The sequence below is a fragment of the Prinia subflava genome, chromosome 18, assembly GCF_021018805.1.
Source record: "Prinia subflava isolate CZ2003 ecotype Zambia chromosome 18, Cam_Psub_1.2, whole genome shotgun sequence".
Lineage (NCBI taxonomy): Eukaryota > Metazoa > Chordata > Aves > Passeriformes > Cisticolidae > Prinia > Prinia subflava.
The window spans coordinates 11,820,349-11,842,989 of NC_086264.1; the positions used below are offsets into that span (position 1 = coordinate 11,820,349).

The 22,641-nt window shown below is 47.6% G+C and overlaps 1 protein-coding gene across 1 annotated transcript; it reads right to left on the minus strand.

Moving 5' to 3' along the window:
- Nucleotides 1-1,944: 1,944 nt before the first annotated feature.
- On the minus strand, nucleotides 1,945-17,268 carry PPM1K (protein phosphatase, Mg2+/Mn2+ dependent 1K). The gene is made up of 7 exons (XM_063415104.1): nucleotides 17,117-17,268; nucleotides 13,763-14,251; nucleotides 13,127-13,227; nucleotides 6,617-6,782; nucleotides 5,668-5,812; nucleotides 4,722-4,856; nucleotides 1,945-4,238 (listed from the first exon to the last, which is right to left on the minus strand). The coding sequence occupies exons 2-7, from the start codon at nucleotides 14,200-14,202 to the stop codon at nucleotides 4,107-4,109; spliced, it is 1,119 nt and encodes a 372-aa protein (XP_063271174.1). The 5' UTR covers nucleotides 14,203-14,251; nucleotides 17,117-17,268; the 3' UTR covers nucleotides 1,945-4,106.
- Between the last annotated feature and the right edge of the window lie 5,373 nt (nucleotides 17,269-22,641).

Sequence of the window (22,641 nt, forward strand, 5' to 3'; positions counted from 1 at the left end):
GGTGAGTGCCAGGGCAGCGGGGCCAGTCCTGCAGTGAAACCAGCCCTCGGTGAGTGCCAGGGCAGTGGGGCCAGTCCTGCAGTGAAACCAGCCCTCGGTGAGTGCCAGGGCAGCGGGGCCAGCAGCCAGTCCTGCAGTGAAACCAGCCCTCGGTGAGTGCCAGGGCAGCGGGGCCAGTCCTGCAGTGAAACCGGCCCTCGGTGAGTGCCAGGGCAGCTCCTGGCAGGTGCCCAGCCGCCTTCAGCTCTGCCTCCAGCCCAGCTCCCGCCCGGGACTGGCATTCCACTGAGAAGGGGAAACAGAATTTGTGACCAATTTGCTGCCTGGAATTGTCCTTGATGATAGGGGCGGTGACTCAGTTCAGAGAGGTGAGGCTGAGCTGCTTTCCAGGCTCCGTGTTCTGTGTAAAATGGAGGAGTGTTTTTAAGGAATTCCTGGCAGTGGGACACAGATTTGGTTCACTGCCGAGGTTGCTGTGCCACACCGTGTGGGGAGCAGGGTGGGGTAAGCACGCCCAGGGGCTGGGCTGCTGTGCTGGAGCCAAATCCTGCCCTGTCTTCCTCAGGAAGAGTTGCATTGGATTGGGCCTGGACCCTCCCAAAAAGGGCAATTTGTAAGGAATGGGACCAAAACTTGGTCACGGATGAACTTAAAAGCAATCCTGCCTGCACTAGAGGACACCGGGGAGCAGAGACAACCTCAGGGTGGGAATGTTTCCACTGCGTTCCCTCAGCATTTCCACCGCGAACACCGAGCTGGGAGGAGCCGCAGCAAGGCCCTGCCCCGCAGCCGTGAGGGAGCTGGTGTGAGGGAGCTGGTGTGAGGGAGATGCCGTGAGGGAGCTCGTGTGAGGGAGCTCGTGTGAGGGAGCTCGTGTGAGGGAGCTCGTGTGAGGGAGCTCGTGTGAGGGAGCTCGTGTGAGGGAGATGCCGTGAGGGAGCTCGTGTGAGGGAGCTCGTGTGAGGGAGCTCGTGTGAGGGAGAGCCTGCGCGGGAGATCCTGCGCGGGTGAGGTGCGAGGGCGCTGCTCACACAGAGAGCGCTCCCAGCCCTGCCCAGGGGCAGTTTCTGAGGGATTTAAGCTCTCCTTAAGCTGGGCTGCTCTGCCCACACCTTCTTGAAGCTGGAGGGGGAAACACCGAGGTGCTGCTGGTGCTCTCTCATTACAGGATCACTGCTCCACCTGCAGAGAAACCTGAGCCATTTCCCAGCTGCTGCGAGAGGGGAGGGCTGTCCAGCAGGTTTCCCAACACACCACCGAGCTCTCCAAATTCACCTGTGGGAGCAGTGATTGTAAGACCACCACGGGATCTGTGCGTTTATCCAAGAGCTGAGCAGCTCCAAACTGAGCTGAGAGGCGGGCTGGCACCAAAGGGGAACAAAAAAGGATTCTGTTGCTAAGAAGAAATGCTGGGGCTCAGCTGTAGGAAACTGCTAAGACCTCATTGAAGTCAAGGCTGCTGCCTTCAAGGGATAGAGAGTAAAATAGGTTTGAGCCTAGATGTGAAAAGCTGTACTAGCTAAAAATACCAGTGATCTCAGGGCTGCTTCTGCAGATGAGTTAAAACCCTCAGCTCTTACTTTTTCCTTATAGTTTCTCCAAGTGTAACAGAGCAGCTTTGAATTCATGCAGCAGCAAAACTCTATTTTCCTGCAGAGGCCAAATTTGTGTTTTTGTACTATCACAGGCTGGCATTGCTGACCACGACAGCACCCAGCAGACAGAAACAGCAAATTGGAACGTGACAGCCTTGTGCAGCAAAGCTGAGACAGGAGGAGTTTTGCACTGCTTATCACCAGGAGAATGCCTTTGTAGGCAAAGCTGTGGTTATCAGAAGCTTTTTATGGCAAGGGCTGAGGGGCTAACGGGACTGTTGTGACACAGCTTAAGAAGCTTTTCTGGCAGTGGGGTGGAAGAAGAAAAATCCATTTGTAGTGACACTGCTCCCACAAGCCAATTCTTTATTGAAAGGTCTTGTAAGCATTCCAGTACAGACTGAGCTGCTCTACTGTAGCTTTGAGTTGATGAAGATGGAAAAACATTTTTAAAGAGAAAAAAAAAAAAAAGGCAAGATGGACACCTCTCTACAATTTCATAGTGGATGAAATTGGAACACTGATTACGCCAAAGATAAACATCAAACCACAGGAATTACACACAGCCCCAAGGCAAAGCATGTAACAAATGTACACAATTGCACTTAAGTCTGTAAGAAAATTATGACAGGCACCACTGCCCAAGCACTCCATATCCCGGGCCAGGAGGGCACCTGATGGGAATCTCTGCGTTCAGAACTGCAGTTTGGAACCAAGGAACACCCGGGGGTTGCTGTGCTGTGCATTTGGCTTCTTGGGTGAGTGAGCAATGCCCTGGCACTGCCCAACTGAAGGAGTTCAAGAGGAATTGTTATTAAACCGGTTTCGCTGGTAGCTGTTGTTTTGTGCTTCTCCCTTAGCTAAAAATCCCAATGTCTTTGACCACGGCACATCCGCTGGGTGAGACAGAAAATTGGCTCATGGAACCCTGATCCTGTGGAACTCAGCAGAGTTCCTGTGGTGAGTCTAAGCTCCTCTCAATTTCCAGTACACAAAAAGCAGTGATATTGCTGATGTCTCTCCACACCCCCATTTTGAGCTGCTACAGGATTATTCTCCAGCCCTGAGCATTTCAGCCCGAAGGGACTGACTGTAATGAAGGCCTGTATTAAATGAATTACTGGATCTCTGCCCCATTTCAGTCTCTTGTGCTATGTTCATCATCCAGAGAGACCAGCTCTCCTAGATCTAGGCTGCAAATGACTTTTTTCTGAGTTTCCTCTATAAAACCCCCATGAAACCCCCACCTTCCCAAGTGGTGGAGAGACTGAAGTTGGAAATCCATCTGCAGATCTTTGCCTGTGCCTCACAGGACACCTGCAGTCCATGTCACAGCAGTGACATGAGCTGGATCAGAGCTCTGGTCCCCCCATGCCTCACTGGATACAGATTCCTCTCCAAGAAGGGAAATTAAAACACTTCCTTTAAGTATAAAAGCCCTTTCTGCTATCTGAATATCTGACATCTCTAGAACAACACCCAAAACTCACAAAAATTGCCTTACATTATTGTAATGCTTTCTCCTTTCTCTACCTTGTTGGGGCATTTTATACTTCCTTGTGTACCATGAAGAGACGTGAGAGATCACCACTAGCTCTGATGCCTTCAACAGAGGGCAGGAAAATCCTCAGGTATAGGTGAAGAAATAAACTGTCTTAAGCATCAGATCTTGAAGAGTAAATTCTTTGAAATTAGCTGATTTTCTTTATTAAAAAAAAAAAAAAAGAAGAAATTCAAGTTGACGAGAGTCTCTGGATATCAAAATTGTGCGTCTTTTTCCCTCCTCTGTGCTTCTGTCAGGCACTGACAGCAAAGAGAAGACAGTGCAAGGGGCTGCTGCATGGTCCACAGAGACTGCACAGGCTTTGGACCCAATGGAGAAGGATTCCCATCTGTCCAACAGCTGTGGCTCCAGCCTGGCTGTCCCCTTGGAGCTGGAGGATCACAGGTGACAGCAGCGAGAGCACAAAGCAGCGCTGTCTCAGGAACGTGTACAGCTACACCAAATGCCACTGGCATCAGAACTTAAACATTCCAAAACTTCTCTATTTTTCACCCACCTCTCCTGGAGCACAGGGGAGTTTAGGGTGGCTGCAGCAGAAGAAAACAACCCCTCTTTCTGCCTACCTAAGGACATTGTGCGTTTGTTCCCGTGTTTTATCGACAAGGAAGCCAGCACGCGGCTCAGGGACTCGCAGCTGCCAGGGAACTGAGGGTCCTGGGGAATACAGGTAGGCATGAAATGACTGTGCACCCCCTCCAGCCTCAGGTGAAAGCCCAGAACCTCGTCTGTGTGAACCAAGTGATGTGTGGAGCTGCTGAGGCTGCAGACCCAGGGCGCTGCCGGCCGTAAGCGACAACGGGCACTACGCACCCAGGGAGCAATGGCACCTTCTAACACTGGGAACACAAGAGATGGACAGGACACTGAGCCAGCCTAGAACAGGTGGAGGTGTTCTGTAGCACGCTGTGGCCAGGTGACGGCAGGAAAGGATGGCTGTGGCACGGTCTTCACGCCCACCTCCCGCTGGAAGCGAAGCTGCGGCTGAAGGAGAAGGTGACCTCCCCATTCTTGTACTTGCCCCAAGCTCCAAATGGCACTATGACAACTGTGCTGTTGTCTTCAGAGCCAAACTGCACGGCCTGAGAGAAGAAACCAAGTGTCAGCACCAGGGTCTCACTTGGAAAGGGAAATAAGTGTCTGGCTTCACCTGGGACAGCACACCCTGAGGCCGGAGAATTCCTTGTCCCTCCCCAGCCCTGAGGCCCAAGACTCCTTTGCCCCTTCCCAGCCCTGATGCTCCATTCTGGTGTGCCCCAGAGCTTCCCATAGGATATGCCACCATCCAGAACCACGGTCAGAAACTGCCCATTTCTGTCTGTGCCAGTGACATTTTCAGCACGGGCACAAGCTGCAGTTACAGCCCCATGCAGTCCAGTGAGCTAAGCAAGTTAACTGATGTGCTGCCTGCAAGGATGTAGTGAGACCCAAGGTAAGGAAAAGGCTGGCCAGCAGTTCTGGTGAGTGTCTCAGCCAGCACCTCCAATTCTGAGTGTGTGGTATCATGTAAACAAAACCCAGATATTTTTTAGCCAAACCAGCCCGTGGTGCCCAGCTGGCGTTACCTGCTCCGTGAGCACGTGGGCAGCCTCGGCGGGGTCGTGGCACTGGCTGATGGAGTCGCAGATCTCCTGGCTGTTCACTATGAAGTTGATGCCATCGGTGGTCAGTGCCAGGAAGCTGTCATCTGCATGGTGCAGCTGCAACAGAGAGGGCACGGCCCTGTGTGAGTGCTGCAGGGCAAGGGAACTGCCTGTGTTTCTACACTTTAAAAACCAATTTTTTGTTTGTTTTCTGGAGGTGCTGCGTGCTCTTCTGTAATTTTTTCCTGAAGCTGAGATTTCAAGGAGGACGTGATAGCACTGCAGTCACCTCCCTAAACCCCTAGGGGGTGGCACTTTATTGGGACCAAAACAATGTGAGTTCTTGGGGCCCTGGGAAAAGTAACAAAAATTGTGAATTGACAGGAGAGCTTCCTGCCAAAGAGGAGGCTGATTGTCTTCTGGGTGTTTAATTTGTTTTCTAGAGGACCACAGAGCTATGTAAGATACGTGCAGCTGTCCTTTCCTCCTCCCCCTCTCAACTGCGCAAATCTCTACACATCTTTTTGATCTCTACACTTTTTTAGATGGCAGCTCACTCATATCCCACCCAGCTCTCAGTGATACTTTTATACCAGCATGAACCTCAAAATTATTCATTTGACCACAGGACCCAAACAGACTAACACCTGTAATGTGTATCATGTGTTATCTTTCTTCCCTCATCATATATATTATTGTCATAAATGGGATTTAGAAGTTGATCTAGTGATTTTAGTACCAGATTCTTTTCCATCCTGTTAGTGTTAATCTGAAACAGTTTAATGAGAGTTGTTCTCTGGTTATTTCAGTAAAAAAACCCACATGGCCATCAGGCTTCACCTGGGCTTGTGTGGTGTGGGTACATCAAGGACCTATAAACCCCCTTAGTCCAAGTGTTGCTGTCCCTGTAAACCAGAGCTTCTTTTACCTGAACCCTTTTTGTTTCTGGCTGGGCTATCACACCACTGTTTTTAAGATCCAAATCTCCTATGCTCCGTGTCATTGCAAGTCTGCCATTCACATGGGGTTGTCCCAAACTGTTCCAGGAAACGAAGCCACCACACTTCTTAATCCTGTGCAGAGGCACAAAAGAAAAAGTGAATGAGTTACTGCTTCTCACCATTACCCCACCTCTATCCTCTATTTCTGTCACTAGCTAGAACGAGGAATGATGTATGGAGAGGCTGAGGGTTGGCTCTGGCTGTTTGAAGGGCTCCATGGATGTAGGGGATGTGTCTTGGAGGGCTGTGTCCTGACCTGGGAATCACCTGAGTGCATTTCCTCAGGTCTAACTTGGCACTTCTGGACAAGTCTGAACCATGTGGTCACAGCTCTGTTCTGAATGTCGGTGATGCAGATCTCACTGCTGAGACATTTTATGCTCATGGAGGCCTCTGCACCTCCCTGGTCCTCTAAACAGGGCCCAGTGCATTAACTGGAGATTCTGCCAGCTCAGAGCTGTGTCAGGGCTCTACACTCAACTCTTTCTCCTCTAAACAGGGCCCAGTGCATTAACTGGAGCCTGCTGCCAGCTCAGAGCAGTCTCAGGGCTCTACACTCAACTCTTTCTCCTCTAAACAGGGCCCAGTGCATTAACTGGAGATTCTGCCAGCTCAGAGCAGTCTCAGGGCTCTACACTCAACTCTTTCTCCTCTAAACAGGGCCCAGTGCATTAACTGGAGATGCTGCCAGCTCAGAGCTGTCTCAGAGCTCTACACTCAACTCTTTCTCCTCTAAACAGGACCCAGTGCATTAACTGGAGATGCTGCCAGCTCAGAGTGGTCTCTCTATACTCAACTCTGCTTCCTCCTGGCCAGCAGCAGAGCACAAGCCCATCCTGAGCCGTGCTCTGGCAGCCCCTCTCCAGGCAGCAGTACCTTTCCTTCTCCTCCTTTCTCTCTGGGGTGTGGTCAGTGGTGAGCTTCACGGCCTTTCCCTTCCGGCACAGCAGGGCACGGCTGTCCCCCACGCTGGCCACAACCAGCTCGATCCCATCCCGCAGCAGAGCCACTGTTGCAGTGGTCCCAGAGTTCAGCAGAGTTGCTACAAATGTCATCAGAGAGAGAGAGGTTTTAGCACTGCCTCAAAGCCTCAAACAGCACAATTTCAACTGGTAAAAGGGAGACAACTTGTGCTCTACCTAATCAGTAAGTAACTGCTTTTATTAAACTAAATTTACACATAAAAAAAGAAAGAAAAGAAAAAAAAGCAACATGCATGCATGTAGGACTGGGGGAAGAGAGGAGAGGTGGGAAGGATTGAGTGTTTCTGTGCAACAACACGGCTCCATGCAAACAGGGCAAGTGGGTAAAAGCAGCACAAGGTGCAGTGGCTTCCTTTCAGTTTGTAGCAGAGTTTTTCAGCCCCTTGAGCTGTCTCTGAGTTACAGTGTTATTGTCCTTACTCCTGGGCATAGAGTAGGTCACCATTAAGGTGATGGCTGCTCTTTCACCACGCTGGCATCTACAGCCAGTGCAAATCCCCTTGAAAAGCCCTCTGTAGGTCACCTGCATTCTGGGCTTTTCCAGTTGTTCCAGTTAGTCAAAGCAAGCCAATTCGAGCTGAGTTTTGGGCTTAGCTTAGGAATGTGACTCCCCAGTTGTATTCTTATTTTCATGTCACTAACAGTTAACATGCCACTGTCTTCCCAGCACTGCTTCTGCAGAGATCAGCTACAACTACAGGCGCTTCTACCTCTGGCCCTGCAGCCCTGACCCAAAAGAAATAGGACAGATTTGAGACAGGACTTTCTGTTTGATCCCCAGGAATGCCAGCTTCAAATCTGACCAGCTGCCAACAGACAGCAACAGAAATGCAGGGGCTGGGAGGTCTTGAGAGCCTCCTTCCCCAAGCCAGTGAGGTCTCAGCACCCTGGAAGTCAAACGGGGCTGGCAGCAAAATGAAATCACCAAGCCCTGGAAGATGCATTGAGCCTTGTTGTGCAGCGAAAGCAGTGAGCCCATGAATCCAAAAACCCAAACCCTCACCAAGCGGTGTTAACTAAGCTGGGGTTATGATTTAAAACAGGTATTGTTACTGCAGGAGGAGTGGGTTTAGCTGCAGGCTGAACCAGCAGGTCAGGGGGACTGAGCCACCTCGGGCTGGGACACTGGGAACTGGATGTGGCAGCCTCTGACAGCCACCAACATCCTGTTTGTCATCTGAGGCAAGGACTAGCCCAGTGCAGGGTCACTTTGAGGCACGTTATGAAAATAAGATATTAAGAAGTACCAGTGCAAGTAGAAATTTTAGTAGAACCAGTAAAATACCTGTTTTAGCCAACAGTTAGAACAAGTGAAATAGAGCAACCTAGGTAAAACTACCTTCTAATTTTACAGAAGATACATTTTATTTAGACATTAAAATTAATGCAGAATTGCTGCTACTTTCCCATTTCATTCTGTGGTTTTAGAAGTATGCTGAGAAACATGCAGAAAGTTAAATCATAGTCTTCAATTCATAGAAGACTGGAAACATTTGGAATTTGGGTGAATCTGCATCTTTTCAGTGCAAACTCTAAAAGAAAAGAGCTGCTATCACAAAATCAAGGGCTGGTACTAAAGAACAAGATATTGTCCAGAACTGTGGTAATGGACAAAGTGACTTGAACTTTATATGTTGATTAAATAGCAGTTGTAGACGAGAGCATTTGCTGCTCACAATCTCTGCCCTGGATCCAGCTCATGCTCTGGGTAGGGATGCAAGAACATGCATGAAGGCAGCTGCAGCATTATGTGATTTCCAGCACAGCTCAAAACCACAGGAATGGTGATGGGATAACATTTCTAATGCTTTTTTACAACTGCTGCTAGTTTTAAGACAAAACACGTTGCATCAGCACATGTACTGGTTTTAACAATTAAAGAGTTTATTTTGTTTTCCTAACAACATCACTATAAAACTAAGATCTTTCAATAGGTTCTTAACACTCACTGGACAACTTCTACTGCAAGTCATCTCAACTAATGTGACAAAGAGGATGTGGAAACCTTCCAGTAGTCCAGGCTAGGAACCGCTGGACTCCTTCACCTGGGACAAAATTAAGCAGATCTCTCTTTCCACTGAAGCCCAGCTTAAAGTGTCCAGGGCCTCCAGTTCTAGAGCTGCTGAGCAGGTACAGTGTCTGCCACAAATAACACGCACACAGAGGCAAATAGGAAATTCACCCGGGGACTTTGTTCAGACAAAATCAACCTGCAACACTGGAGATGAGAGGATGAGGGCTGCAGAACAGGGGATGGAGTCGGTCACTCTCAGCTCTGCCTGCACTGCCCAGGATCCAGGATGCAGCTTTGGTAAATCAGCCTTGGCATTCCTGGGGAATTGCCACTGTTCTCGCCTTCTGGCTAAAACTGTGTGACAAAACCAGGTTAAATTCAGCCCAAATAAAATCGAAATTTTGCTTCCCCTACGGAGATAATTAACAATCAACAGATCCAATGAAGAATTTTAGCAATGCTCTCAATTTTATCAATGCCAGCTGTCTCATATATGGCAAGAGTGACCACTCTGAAGAACATCTGCTCCCTCAAGGTAATTACACCAACATGGGGAGTTCAAACCAGTGCCAAATGAAATGGGGCCATCTTAGAGGCACTGAATAGAAGGATTTGAATTGTTCTGACTAATGGAAAAATAGGCAAACATCCCTTTAATATTGTAATTAGTATCTTCTAAATTGATTAGGTAATAATCAGGGCCCTTGGATAAATAGGTTGCCTTTACAACGCTGATAAATTTATGAAATATTCAAGTAGAATTTCTGCAGCTCTCCCTTTTCCTCAGTGTTGCAGGTTAACATATTTAAAGGAATAAAAATCTTTTTTTTGAATGGTAACTTAAACAAAAAACCAAGAAAACAAACATTACTTTAAAAATTTAATTTCTGTTAAATGACTTCTGCTATTTGTCAGCACAATGAGATTCCATAAGTAAGAACCCTTTCAAACATGGGTAGACAAATTAATACCTGATATTATATTAATATTTTAATCAGATGGCTATTCCAGAAGTGAGTGGCCTATGTGATTAGAGTTGGATGCACTGAATGTGGAGGCTGATGGACAAACTCCCTCTTGTTTTCTCTGGCTCACAGTGAATAGAAGCAGTAACAAAACCTGGTAGGCCAGGAGAGGCTTTGCCTCATATTTCTCCAGGGAAATGCTCAAATTTCCTCAAGCATAGAATTTAATTTCTTATTTCCCATCCTTGCTGAGCAAAGTTTTTCAGCCTTTACATTTCAGTTTTTACGGCTGGTAAAAAATAGCAGAAAATTCTGCCCATCTCTGGCAGTTGTCCCGTGGATAATGCCATTTCTTGGATGTAAGCTTCCTTTATGTTCTCTACCTAAATTTAGCAGTGATTTGAAAGTGACTGGCTATATTTAAACGCATGGAAGGGAGTGAAAACAAATTTTTGAAGAGGTGTATCAAACACCAAGCTTCAGGGCTCAGACACAGCTCTAAGCTGTTAATGATTACACAGGATTTAGGCAGAGCACAGATTATCCCAGACCTGCCCACAGCAAGTTTCTTATGCTTTTGTGTGAAACAACACACATAGGTCACTGTCAGAGGGGTTACTGGACCAGGCTCCAGTGCAGCACTGGTGAACTGCATGCCAGACACAGCAGCAGTGCCTGGAGCACACATATAAACAATTTTCATTACTGAAAGCTCACAGGAACTACCATGCTGTGTATTCTCCATCTCTAATTTTAAATATTGTGCCATTGCTAAGTGGAGGGTCATGCCCTTGAAGGCATAGCTGGGGTCTCCAACAAGGCACATGTTTAGTCCTGTTAAATTTGTGCCTCAGGTAAGGCTTTACCCCTTAAATAATACTATAAACAATGCCTCCAACTTGCCATTTTGGCTCCAGGGATTTGTCCCAGGGTTTGGTGTCCTCCAAACACCCAGGTACAAGTTTTAAAGCTGGTTGTGTGTTACTAAAGACCTGGACATCCTGAATGTGCACTGGTTTGTTTGCAGACACAGTGAAGGGAGTGTTCCTTGCTGGAACAAGTTAAAGCTATTTTATTTTGCACTTCATCAGCTGTGGCCAGGTTTTAAAAGGAGGTCAGTCCTGGGGAGCATCCAGTGTAACCCAGATACACCAATTAACAAAATCAACCACCATCTTCAAGATACTCTAGCAACTGTCACATCCAGAATAGCCACATTTAATCAGAAATTCTGCTGGCAAACTGAATCAGTTTGGAAGCAGGTTTCTAACAAAGATACGTGCCAAGCACTGAAATTTTATGTAACTTTCAAATCACAAAAATATCCACACAAAGCAGTCAACACAGTATTTTAACAAGAGATATGCAAGAAGTTTAATCTGGTCAGAAATGCAGGCTTGACTTTGCACCCCGTTACTCCATTCTTTGTCTCCCAGCTTGATTTCCAGCCAAGAACAATGGGCTCTCTTAGATCCCCCAGGCTCCTGCAAGAGCTTGCAGGTGCTCAGCCTACCTGAGAAACACTGAGTGCCTGCCAGAGGCACTTTGGATGTCTGGCAGATCTTTTACCTTCTATTTTGCTTTTTTAATCAAGGGGGCTTGTGCAGTATCCTGGTAACTGTTGCATACCTTTTCTGGCATTAGGCAGCAACAGTGAGTTAAATGGTATGAGAAAAATCCTGTGAGCAGTTCTAAAATGCTCTGCTTGCTGCACTGTTTGTCTGTCAAATATTGTTGTTATCCAGTTCTGTGTCACCTACAAAGTGTTATGACTGGAAACAGCTTTCAGAAAAACAAATAATACATCCAGTACAGTTCTCAATCCTCCTCCTCCAGGAGCTGCTCTGACACAGAGGTCACTGCAATGAGCCAAACCAGGAGTTGTCTTACTGACAAAGGGGCACAGGAGGGGACAATCAGATCTGAAAGTGAAATGGTCTGATCCATGGAAGCACACAAACTAGTACTCAAATGCTGTCTGGAATTTGATTTGGTAAGAAAATGTATTTGCAAAGAGCTCTGAGAATAAAAAGCACATCTGCTCTGCTGATGTCTCTCATGAGCTCAGCTAAAACCCAGCCCATAGCTCAAAAGTAACTCTAATTTTTTTTACCACATGAAATACAATGGGAAAATGACCTTTTTAGATCCAATCCTCCTTTTTTAAGGGCTGCATCTCAGGACTTAAGGCTATTTTTCTGCTCCCTGGTGCAGGCTAAGGTAAGAGGCAGTGCTCCAACAGCCAGGCTACCTGTCCTGAATCTGAGCCTGCCTAGATTCATCCAGCAATTAGAGTGCAGAAAGCCACTCCATTATTCAGCCACTGCTTCAGAAAAACAGCTTGAGAATACAGAATCACTTCACTCCCTACAGGGCTTCTTGGTTTCCAGCCTTTCCTGGAAAGAAGACTTTTATATTTTCTGTTCTTCTGGAACAAACTCAGTTATTCTGCCAGTGCCTGCACCAGCACTGGGACAGATTTTTTGTTTGTTTGTGGTTGTTTTTTTTTTTTTTTCCTATTGTGGGTTGGTGGTGTTTTGTTTTGTTTGTTTTTATTTGGTTTCTTTGGGGTTTTCTTTTTAAGACTGGCTAAACTGACTCTCAAAATTCTATCTTATGGCTGAGAAAGCTCCTGTGACAGAATTGGGACAGGCACTTCTATCTCCCTTCTAAGTCACTCTCTATAAGCTCCACTTGCTGCAACTGAACTTCAGATGTTCTTAGTCTCTAGACACATATACAAGAACTTCATTAACAGCCAGGATTAAATGGGAGGCTAAAAGGGCTGGTTCCAGCTTTACCACAGCCTTACCACGGCCAAACTTGTTTTCCTCTTCACTGCTTTTTCCCCTTTCCCACTCAGCTACTCCTGTGATTCTGTTTGTGCAGAAGCAATATTGATTGCATTAATTTTGGCTTACGTTGCTCCTCAGGTGCAGCAGCCAAGTTAGGAAGGGGAACTTTGGCACTGTTGCTTTTAATCCACAGGAGTAACAGCTTTAAAACAAACAAATAAAACATATAAAAACACCAGTCCCCCCACCCCTAAACAAAAAAAAGGCAAATCAAAAACACCCCTCTCCACATTTCTTACCAGTAAAATTATGGTCCTTGCAAATCTAAATCACTCTTTGCTAGGTTGACAAACATAATCCTTTTCAGAATCACATTAATTCATTGATGATCATGCTAACATTCAGATTCATAACTCCTCCAGTAAATTTGACTGAGACTTACAGTAGTTATTTCATTTTTAGGAGGTAAAGCATAATTGTTTTATTTGCAGTAAGTGACCAGAGCAAAATCCTGTGTTAAGTAAAACTGTTTTCAAGTGCTTTTCTGGACATTTTACTGCAAAACTACTGAGCAAATAAGATAAACTTTATTCTCCACACCTACATGAGTAGAATATTTTTTTACCTACCATCAGCAGAGAGATTAGCATGCCTTTCATATGCTTTGTTTATTTCTAGAAAAGCTTTGCTCAAAACATTTTCCAAGTTCTCCTCCTCAGCAAGAAATTCCCTGGAAGAAAGCAAGCAAGCAAAGAAATTAAACTTCTTTCCAAGAAGTATACATCCTAACCAATCTGTTTTGCAGTCTTATCTCCTCCCTGCACCCACTGAATGATGCTTGAGTGAAAAGGTAATGTGATTTTACTAAGTGTGTGCATACTGAAAGCATAATCCTGTAATTTTGCAAATATCTAAGTTCCTTATGCAGTATGCAGGGATGTGATAGATACAGAAGAGTGTAAGCAAACCATAGTCAGCAGTCACAGAGACCTTGTATGAAAACAGCCACACTGTCCCTGTGTTCCAAGGCCTTTCCTGGACAGGGGGCACAGTGGTGCTTTCCTCTGCTGTGCTTTTGGGCAGGCACCACACAGATTAAATAATTCACAGCACGTCTGTTCCACGCAGTGCTCCTCTGTCCCAGAAGCACAGGCAGCTCCATAACCTGGGAGGATCAGCTCCAACGCACAACCCACGGCTTCCCTCAGGAAGGAATCTCGGCTGGAATTCACTGGACATGCATTCCCTGGATAATAAACACTTACTTAATATATTTCTCCATGTACTTATCACAGAAATCCGCAGCCGCCGCCCCGCCGTGCCCGTCGTACACGGCGAAGTACAGCACGTCCTGGCTCAGCTGCGCGTAGTCGAAGCGGTCCTCGTTCTCCTTCCTCTTGCCGATGTGGCTGGCGCAGCCCACGTTGCCCAGGCTCACCTTGGGGATGGGCTTGCCGTACTTGATGCTGGGCGGGAGCAGGATGGGCTCGTCGATGCGGTTGTCCCAGATGCCGAAGGTGTCCCACGTGGTGGGGCGCCCGCTGCCGTCCGAGTCGAAGCGCGACGCGCGGCGCTCGCCGGTGGAGGCGGGGCGGGAGGGCGCGGGGCGCTTCTCGTCCTGCAGCAGGCGGGACGTGAGCGCCGCTCTCCTCCTCACCTGGAACCCCCCGTTCCGCACCAGCGTGATCAGAGTGGCCGTGGACATCACTTGTCCTCGCAGGAGAAAATCAGACCGGGAACAGCTGCTGGAAGGGCTTGGGGAGCAAAGGGAAAAGCGATCAGGAGAGGAGCGCAGGAAGGGGAATTTTCAGCTGCATCATTCGGGAAGCAATGTCACCCTGAGAGCCCGCACAGCGCTCCCTGGATGTGCGTGACTCACCGGGAAAGCATCCCAGCCACATCAGCCCTGCCCTGCACACAGAGCCAGCGGGACACCTCTGCTGCTCCCCTGCACAATGACAGCCCGAGCTTTCAAAGCTTGGAGGGCTTGAGATGGAGCAAATGGGAGTGAGGATAATGCTGAAATATGAATATGTGGAAATACGAGGTAAGGTTGTGAAAATGAGTTTATCACATGTGCTCTGCAAACACCAGCTGAGGTATATGCACTGTGACTCCCGGGGGGAAGGGAAAAATAGATTTCCTTAGATTTTAGTTTTATCTGCATATGATATTTGGTTCTGTCATATTTACGGAGGTCTTGAACAATACTTTTTAACACAGACCTGTAAGTTAATTATGGTTTGGATGGGTTTTTTTATGCTAAGATCGTATCCATGGACATCTACAACTGTACACACAAATTTCCCCCTCAAAAAACCCCATGCAGCTCTTTGCTGTTTTGTCTTGCTTGAAGCTCTCTGCCACCTAACCCCAAAATGGGCTAACACAGGCAGGCAAGATTTTCTATTGGCTTCTCAGATCTCTTTGCTGATCCAGATAAATTCAAACGCACCACTTGGCTCAGTACAGACAAAAATCTGCTAATGATGACACAACTGGCATGCTGAAAAGTGTAGAAATATTGGATTATTTGACCTTTTGTAGAGTAACACCCAACTTGACCCGAGTCCAACAGGCTGGGATGCAGTTTGTAATAATTACACGTTGTTGCACTGGAGCAATTTGAACTGGACCACACATTTCACTGTAACTAACCACACTAAGTGGTTATATAAGCCCAGTGAGGGATTTCTAACTTAATTGCTCAAAGTTTGCTAAGGGCAAAATTATGAGTGAGAAGTATTATATGATATAACAAAAGATCTAAAAATACCCAGGCTTATGGTGAATGAAAAAAACCCCTAAAATAATAATTTAAAAATGACAGCAGGGTGATGTGATGCAATTGAGCAGCAAAGAGTAACACTTGTACCCCAGGGACACTTTAATTCTGGGCTGGAGTGCCTTGCTGTTGTCCTTTGTCCAAGCCAATCACAACTGCATCTCTAGATCTGAAATATTTGTTAAAACCATGGTTTTAAGTTGCTAGATAACAATCTGTGCACTCACAAAAAACATGCAATCAAAGGTAATTTAGCAAGGGTTTGCTTTAGTAGAAGATGGCAGTGACAGAGCTTTTGGGAGGCCTTTAACAAACGTGTTGTTCCCAGCTCAAGGCAGGTTGCTTCAGATGCTGTGGGTTTACCTTTCATGCAATTCTTAGGTTGTGTGGAAAGAGGAAAGGTTTCTTTACCTAGCACTTAGAGGTTAACTGTTGACTTGATAAAAGACTGAATGTTCTGGAAATCACTGTTGTTGCACCAGCTGAACACAGAACTACTTGAAATCTTAGATTTTCCATTTTCCTGCAGGGTGATGGCAACATCACACCCTCATTATTTTAGCATACTTCCAGGTATTTAAAACCTGCTTTACTTCCTGGAGCTGCTTCTTCTTTCCTGCTATCCTTGAGTGGTAACAACAGCGTGTTAACTTCCCTCTGTGAACCACAGCACGGCCAAAAGGAAAGCCTGCCAATTAGCAAAACCCACGCTCGCTTTCACTTCTGCCAGCTCCAGAACAGAACATGGAATGCTGGCTATATTTAGACAGCCCAGTATCCACAGCATGAATCAGAGGATCAATCCAAACTCATAAGGTAATTAAAAAAAATTTGTTCCCTATCCAATTCAGCTCTCAGCGTGAAAGTAAAAATAGTGACGATGGGTTTGCCTCGCAAGTGTCTCTGTAAGGCAGCTGTAGGAACCTGCTCTTTATTTGTTATGCAAACAGCTCTGGACACACAGCAGCCCGTGCTTTTCCAGCTGATATTTGTCTGCAAACAAACACTGGGCAGAACGAGACTGAGGTAATGAAAAGTGTGGCCCTGGCGTTAAAGTCCGAGATGGACAGCTCGAGATGGGAATCTGCTTTGAGTGCTCCATCCGATCCTGTTCATCTGCACACATTTTCCTGCAGAGAAACAGCTCCTACACACAGGGAAACTGCACCAAAGGCGGGATGAGGTGATTAAAACTGCAGTTTTACAGGCTGGCTGCTGCTTGGCAGATGGAAATCTTCCAGGCTGCCAGAAGACAAGGGGAAAAAAAGGAAAGGCGGAAGAAGGCGAAGGCATGCCTGCTGCCCCAGGGGATCCGACGTATGCGAAAAGGAATGTACAGTTCCAAGTGCACTTCACTTGCCAGGCGTGCCTTCCCAACCCCACAGATGTGGGCAGGATCGTACGGTTCTGGGTGTTAAGCTCGCCTTAAAGCAGGTGCATTGCTGTTTTAGTGAGATTTTTTTTTTTTTTTTTTTTTTTTTTTTTTTTTTTTTTTTTTTTTTTTTTTTTAATTTCGTGACAATCTAGTCTCGCCCCCCCGCCTGGACAGCAAAACTGCACACGGACAGCAGCGATTTAAAGATGTCTCTTCTGCAGTTTGCTCATCACGAATCACCACAGGCCGCGTTTATTCCGTGCGTGTCAAAGCTGCAGCGGAACGCCGGCCGTGCCCAGCCCCGCTCGCTGACATTCGCAGCCCTGCCGCGGCCCTTCCCGCCCATCAGCTCAAGGACAAGGAAGAGCGGAGCTAGCAGAGGGGGCAACAGGACACGCTTGGATCGCAGCCCCTCGCCCTCCCTCGGCCCCGGCCCATGCCCTGGCAGGCGGCCCTTACCTCCTCCCGCGCCCGGGCCCGGCGGCGGCAGCGCCTCAGCGGTGCGAGAGCGGCGCCTCCCCGGCAGAGGCTGCGGCGCGGCCCCGCCGCCGCCGCCCGGCCCCGCCCACCGGGCCCGCCCAGCCAATCAGCCCCGCCCACCGAGCCCGCCAACATAATCGTCCCCGCCCACCTAACCCGCCCAGCCAATCGGCTCCTCCCACCGGGCCCGCCCGACCAATCAGCTCCGGCCGCTGCGGCCGCGCCGGCCGAGCCTCCGCCCCCGCCCCGCCCGCCGGCCGCGCCCGCGCCTCACACGGGCCTGGCGCTGGGCCAGGAGCGCGGTGGCGGCAATGGCTGTGACCGCGGTGACCCTGCACAGCGTCCGGTTTCACAGAATCGCAGATTCGCTTCGGTTGGAAAAGACCACAGAGATCATCGAGTCCAACCGCGTCCAGTCTTCCCTTAAACACATCCCGCGAGGGGTGACTCCGTCACCTCCCTGGGCAGCCCATTCCAACGCCTGATCACCCTTTCTGTGAAGAAATTCCCTGTAATTTCACAGGATCATGGAGTTTATGGAGTTGGAGGGACCCACAAAAACTGTCGAGTTTAGCTCTTGGCCCTCACAGGTACAGCCTAGCCCTGGCCTGGTGCAGCTTTGGGCCGTGTCCTCTCATCCTGGCTCACCTGGGAGAAGAGCCCGAGCCCGGCTGCCCACAGCTTCTTCTGAGGCCTGGCACTGCCCACAGCCTCCTCTGAGGCCTGGCACTGCCCACAGCCTCCTCTCAGGCCTGGCACTGCCCACAGCCTCCTTTGAGGCCTGGCACTGCCCACAGCCTCCTCTGAGGCCTGGCACTGTCCACAGCCTCCTCTCGGGCCTGGCACTGTCCACAGCCTCTTCTGAGGCCTGGCACTGCCCACAGCCTCCTCTGAGGCCTGGCACTGCCCACAGCCTCTCCTGAGGCCTGGCACTGCCCACAGCCTCCTCTCGGGCCTGGCACTGTCCACAGCCTCTTCTGAGGCCTGGCACTGCCCACAGCCTCTTCTGAGGCCTGGCACTGCCCACAGCCTCTTCTGAGGCCTGGCACTGCCCACAGCCTCTTCTGAGGCCTGGCACTGCCCACAGCCTCTTCTGAGGCCTGGCACTGCCCACAGCCTCTTCTGAGGCCTGGCACTGCCCACAGCCTCTTCTGAGGCCTGGCACTGCCCACAGCCTCCTCTGAGGCCTGGCACTGCCCACAGCCTCCTCTGAGGCCTGGCACTGTCCACAGCCTCTTCTGAGGCCTGGCACTGCCCACAGCCTCTTCTGAGGCCTGGCACTGCCCACAGCCTCCTCTGAGGCCTGGCACTGCCCACAGCCTCCTCTCAGGCCTGGCAGCCAGGCCATGCCTGCAGCTGCTGCCCAAGGGCCTCTGCAAGCAGCAGTGATGGCCTTGTGGAATAACTGTCCAAAGGATTTAAATCACAGCTGTGTGTGCTGCTCCGAGGCCGCCGTTTCCTTGAGCAAAGCCCTGCTGCCTCCTGATGTGTGACCCGTGTCCCATCAGGACTTTAAAGGGGTAATTTGCCCCACGCCGTGCTACTGCCAGTCTCTGACCTTTTGATGCACTTTGGCAAATCAGATGATTACAAAAGCCTCTGAAATACGTCATCCATTCCACCTTGAGCTGTCTGCCAGAGAGCAGAGTACTCAAACAGACACGTGAGATGAAAATGAGAGCCAACGCAATTTCACAGGAGCTTCAGGAGGTCACTGTCAAGTTTGTCCTACGTATTTCTGAGGTAAAGAACAATCTGTTTTGTTGGAGTGAGGTTTTTGGTTGCTGCAAAACCCAGCTGCTTCTGGCCAGAAAAACAAAAATAAAACCTCTCGGACCTCTCACTTGTAGAAGGGGTTAGGTGAGTGTGGCAGCACGTTCCAGGTTGTTGTGGCTTCCAGATGTGTGGTGTCCCACGCAGCATTTAGAATGGAATTAGATCCTCTGAGTGTTTTGGGATAGCAACGGTGCCATCTGCCACTGCAGGTTGTTCTCTGGTTCCCATTTGCCCTCAGTGAGACAGGAAAAACAAAACTCCCCTGCCAAATCTGGCACTGGGCAGAGAGCAGCAGTTCTGAGCACAAAGGATCCATACAGGAGTGTATCCAAGCCAGCACAGTAGATTATTGAGAACAAAACCAGCACATTATTGGTAAAACAGGTATTGCTATTTACAGAGCAGCACCAGTGGGTTCTCCCCAGAGTGTCAGGGTCCTGCACGAGTGCTGGGAGACAATTTCTGCCCCACTGAGTTGGCAGTGAAAGGCCAGCATGGAAATGATAAATGTTTCATGTTGAGCCTTTATCTGCAGTAGAACTGCTCTTATCTTCACAAGGCTTTGGAAGGCAAGTGGGAGGCATCTGGAGAGGCTGCAGGAAAAAATGAGGCATAGAAATAGCTTTGTGAGAAGGAAGAAGGCTTGAAGACAAGGCCAGGGCACAGGACAGGCAGGATGGGCTGCAGTGCAGCATTTGGTATTTTGAAGGGCCTCTGACAGCACTTTGAGGACAGGAGGCAAAAAACATTCAGGAAAAGGAAAGACAGGAACTTGTACTATGCAATATTTGGGTTTGACTGCAGACAGTTAATTTGGACTTTCCCCTCACAAGTTTTTTTTCCCTAAAGGATGAGTTATGTTTTCTAGATTCCTGTTCTCCTCACAAGGAATTTCTGCTCCTGCAAGGTTCTCTCTTTCTCTCCTGCCTTATTGCCTCTGTTTTTGCTGCTTTGTCTTCTTCCTGACCTTTCCCTCCACTTCTGCCTATTCCACTTTATTTTTTCTCCTTCTCATTTATGATTTGCATATATTTTTTTTGTGATTATTTCTCTCCTGCTGCCTCTTCCCTTTTTCACTCATTTTTCTTTCTTGCATGCTTCCATCTTCAAATTCTAAACCCTTAATCTGGGGCAGGTTTGTTGCCTTTGTGCTGTCCTGCCCAGCGTTGTAATTGAACACACAGCAGCTGGAATTCTTGGCTGAGTGGAAAAGAAATGTCCATTGTAATCTCTGTGTATCAAATCTCAGACCAAGCTACAAATGCAGGGCAAGCTGGTTCTGAACCCCATGCTCTTCTCACCAACAAATGACATTAAAGGCTGGAGAATTTACTTTTCCACTGTGCTTTCTAGCCTCATAAATGAAGAAATTTTCCTTATGGTACACTCCTGGGTAATTATCTGTCTGTGCAATCTAGGTCTGCTAACATCCTGTTGCTGGGGTGAAGTGGCCACTGTTTTAACACCAGCTTTTAAATAACTGGCAACAGCTGTAATTTCTCACAGCACTTTTCAAAGGCAGCCCTTCAAAATCAGGTGAGCTACTGTGGGAAAGGCCAGCCCTGCCTTGGCTGTTTGGCTGCCTGTGCTCATGGACAGCTCTGGATAGTCCAGCTCTCAGGGTGGACACTGGTGATGAGAAAGGAGCTACAGGAAAGCTTATTGGGGGTCTCTTTTCCTTGGATCTGGAGCCAAATTGAAGTTCAGGCCCTGTGCCCATGCCTGGCCTTGTACCTCACTGATCCTGTGCTTCCCTGGCTGTACAGAGTCCTCGTGGTGTGGGTGAGAAGCAGCTTTCTTCTTCCAGGTAAATGTGCTTTTTTGGCATTGCCCTTGTATAAATAATCGCAGTGTTAATACTGAAACATGACTAAGCAAGCTAATAGGCGTTCTGTTTAGAAACAAGGAATAAAAAATATTGCTTTTGACACTGCTCAAATGATGCGTAACAATTCTCAAGCTCACGCTCGATACTTTTGTGGGTGGTGTGACAAACTTTCTGTGCTCAGGCTTTGCGACACGGTAATCTCGTTTCCTCTGGTTATCTTCCTTAATGAGTTTCTGCTCCGTTTGGGACTCATGGTTTACACACAGACAGGAGGCATTCTGAAACAGGAGGGCTGTGGTGCAGATTGAGCACATTCCCAGGCTTGCCCAGATCAAACTGCAGGCTCTGAACCAGTTCTCACTCACAGGGAGGGCAGGAGTCAGATGTCCTGCTCCCACAGGATTCCTCTCAGTTCAGATGACACGGCTTGGAAAATAAAAACTCCTGGGTCTCAACACTGTGCTGGGAAGGTCAGATCAAGAGCATGCCCAAGGGATTGGTGTTGCTGTTCAAACCAAAGTCAGCTTTCATTCCTTGGTGTAATAAATTCCAATCACTCATTTTGTGATTTTTTGGAAATTTAATAAAAATAAAAATGGTTATATAAAAAAATTAGTAATGCACCAACAATAATAAAAGTTAAACAATTTAGAGTAGGACAATTTATGAGACAATAAACAAAGAGAAGCAGCCCAGGCTGCGGCCCTCCCCGTCCCAGACAAAGGCTAGTCAGGAGAAGGCAAAAAACTAGGGAAAAATCCCCTCTCTTTTGAGGATCGTCCTCATGACTATGCATTTTTTATTTAAAACAGTTAATTTCAGCTGGTTCATGTCATGAAAGTCTTCTGTTGACCTCTAGACGCTGGTAAGTCTGTGGGTCCTCAAAAGTTTTCCTTTTTGTTGATAAGAAGGCCATAAATTCTTCTTCACTAGAAAATTTAAAGTCTCTGCAACCATTATCTCTGTGCAAAGAGTCCTTGATTATTTGCTCTCTTTCTTGAGTTAAAAAGAATATCACACACACACAGCTTCAGTTTTAATTACTAGAGCTTAATGTTAATTACAAAACTACATTCACTATATTATTCAAATGTTAACACAGTATAACTTTTCTACCTAGCATATTACATATAGTAAATATCTGCATAGAGCCACACAATATGCCTTTTTCTCATTGGTGATCCCGGGTGTGGTGGGTTGACAGCCAAAAAGTGTTTATCCTGACACTCTAAATGGATTTGGGGTACTCAAGCAGTTTATTTGGAAACAGAAAAAAAAAAAAAAAAAAGGTTTGGCTGAGCTTTTTGTGCCCCTAGTGAAGAATATGTCTTCTTAAATACAGGGAAAAGTGAGTTAGAACAGAATGTTCCTAGCCCTTCACATTGTGCCTTTGGCATTCTCCAATTACAGCATGTTAGCTGTGTAAATTGAATTTCTCCTTGAACTTTTCCAGCCTAAATGATTGTGTGATCCTGTTAGGAAGTATCATAAATTAGAAGCTGTGATGCCTCAAAATATGAGGATGCCATGCATGATAAGTTTGTATTAGGAATATGCAATTGAAAAATCTGATTTTTTAGGATGGCTGCACAGTAGCACAGCTGATTTTGTTTCAGTGCCATAGCTTTGCTTTTACAAAGATAATATTTCAGATTAGAATTCAGTCATCTGCCTGCTGAGAAGAGCCACGTGGCTATTTTCGCCTTGATGATTAAAGAATATTCCTAATGATCGTTGAAGAGCTGTTATAATTTGACAGCAGGAAATGATTGCGGCTTTTGAATATGTAGCAAACATTTTAAAGCAGCTTTTCAGCAGTTTCCACGGCAACCCCTCTTCTTTAGAGATCCACGCTTGCTATTAAGTGTCGCGCTGGGCTCGGATCAGCCTCGCAATATTA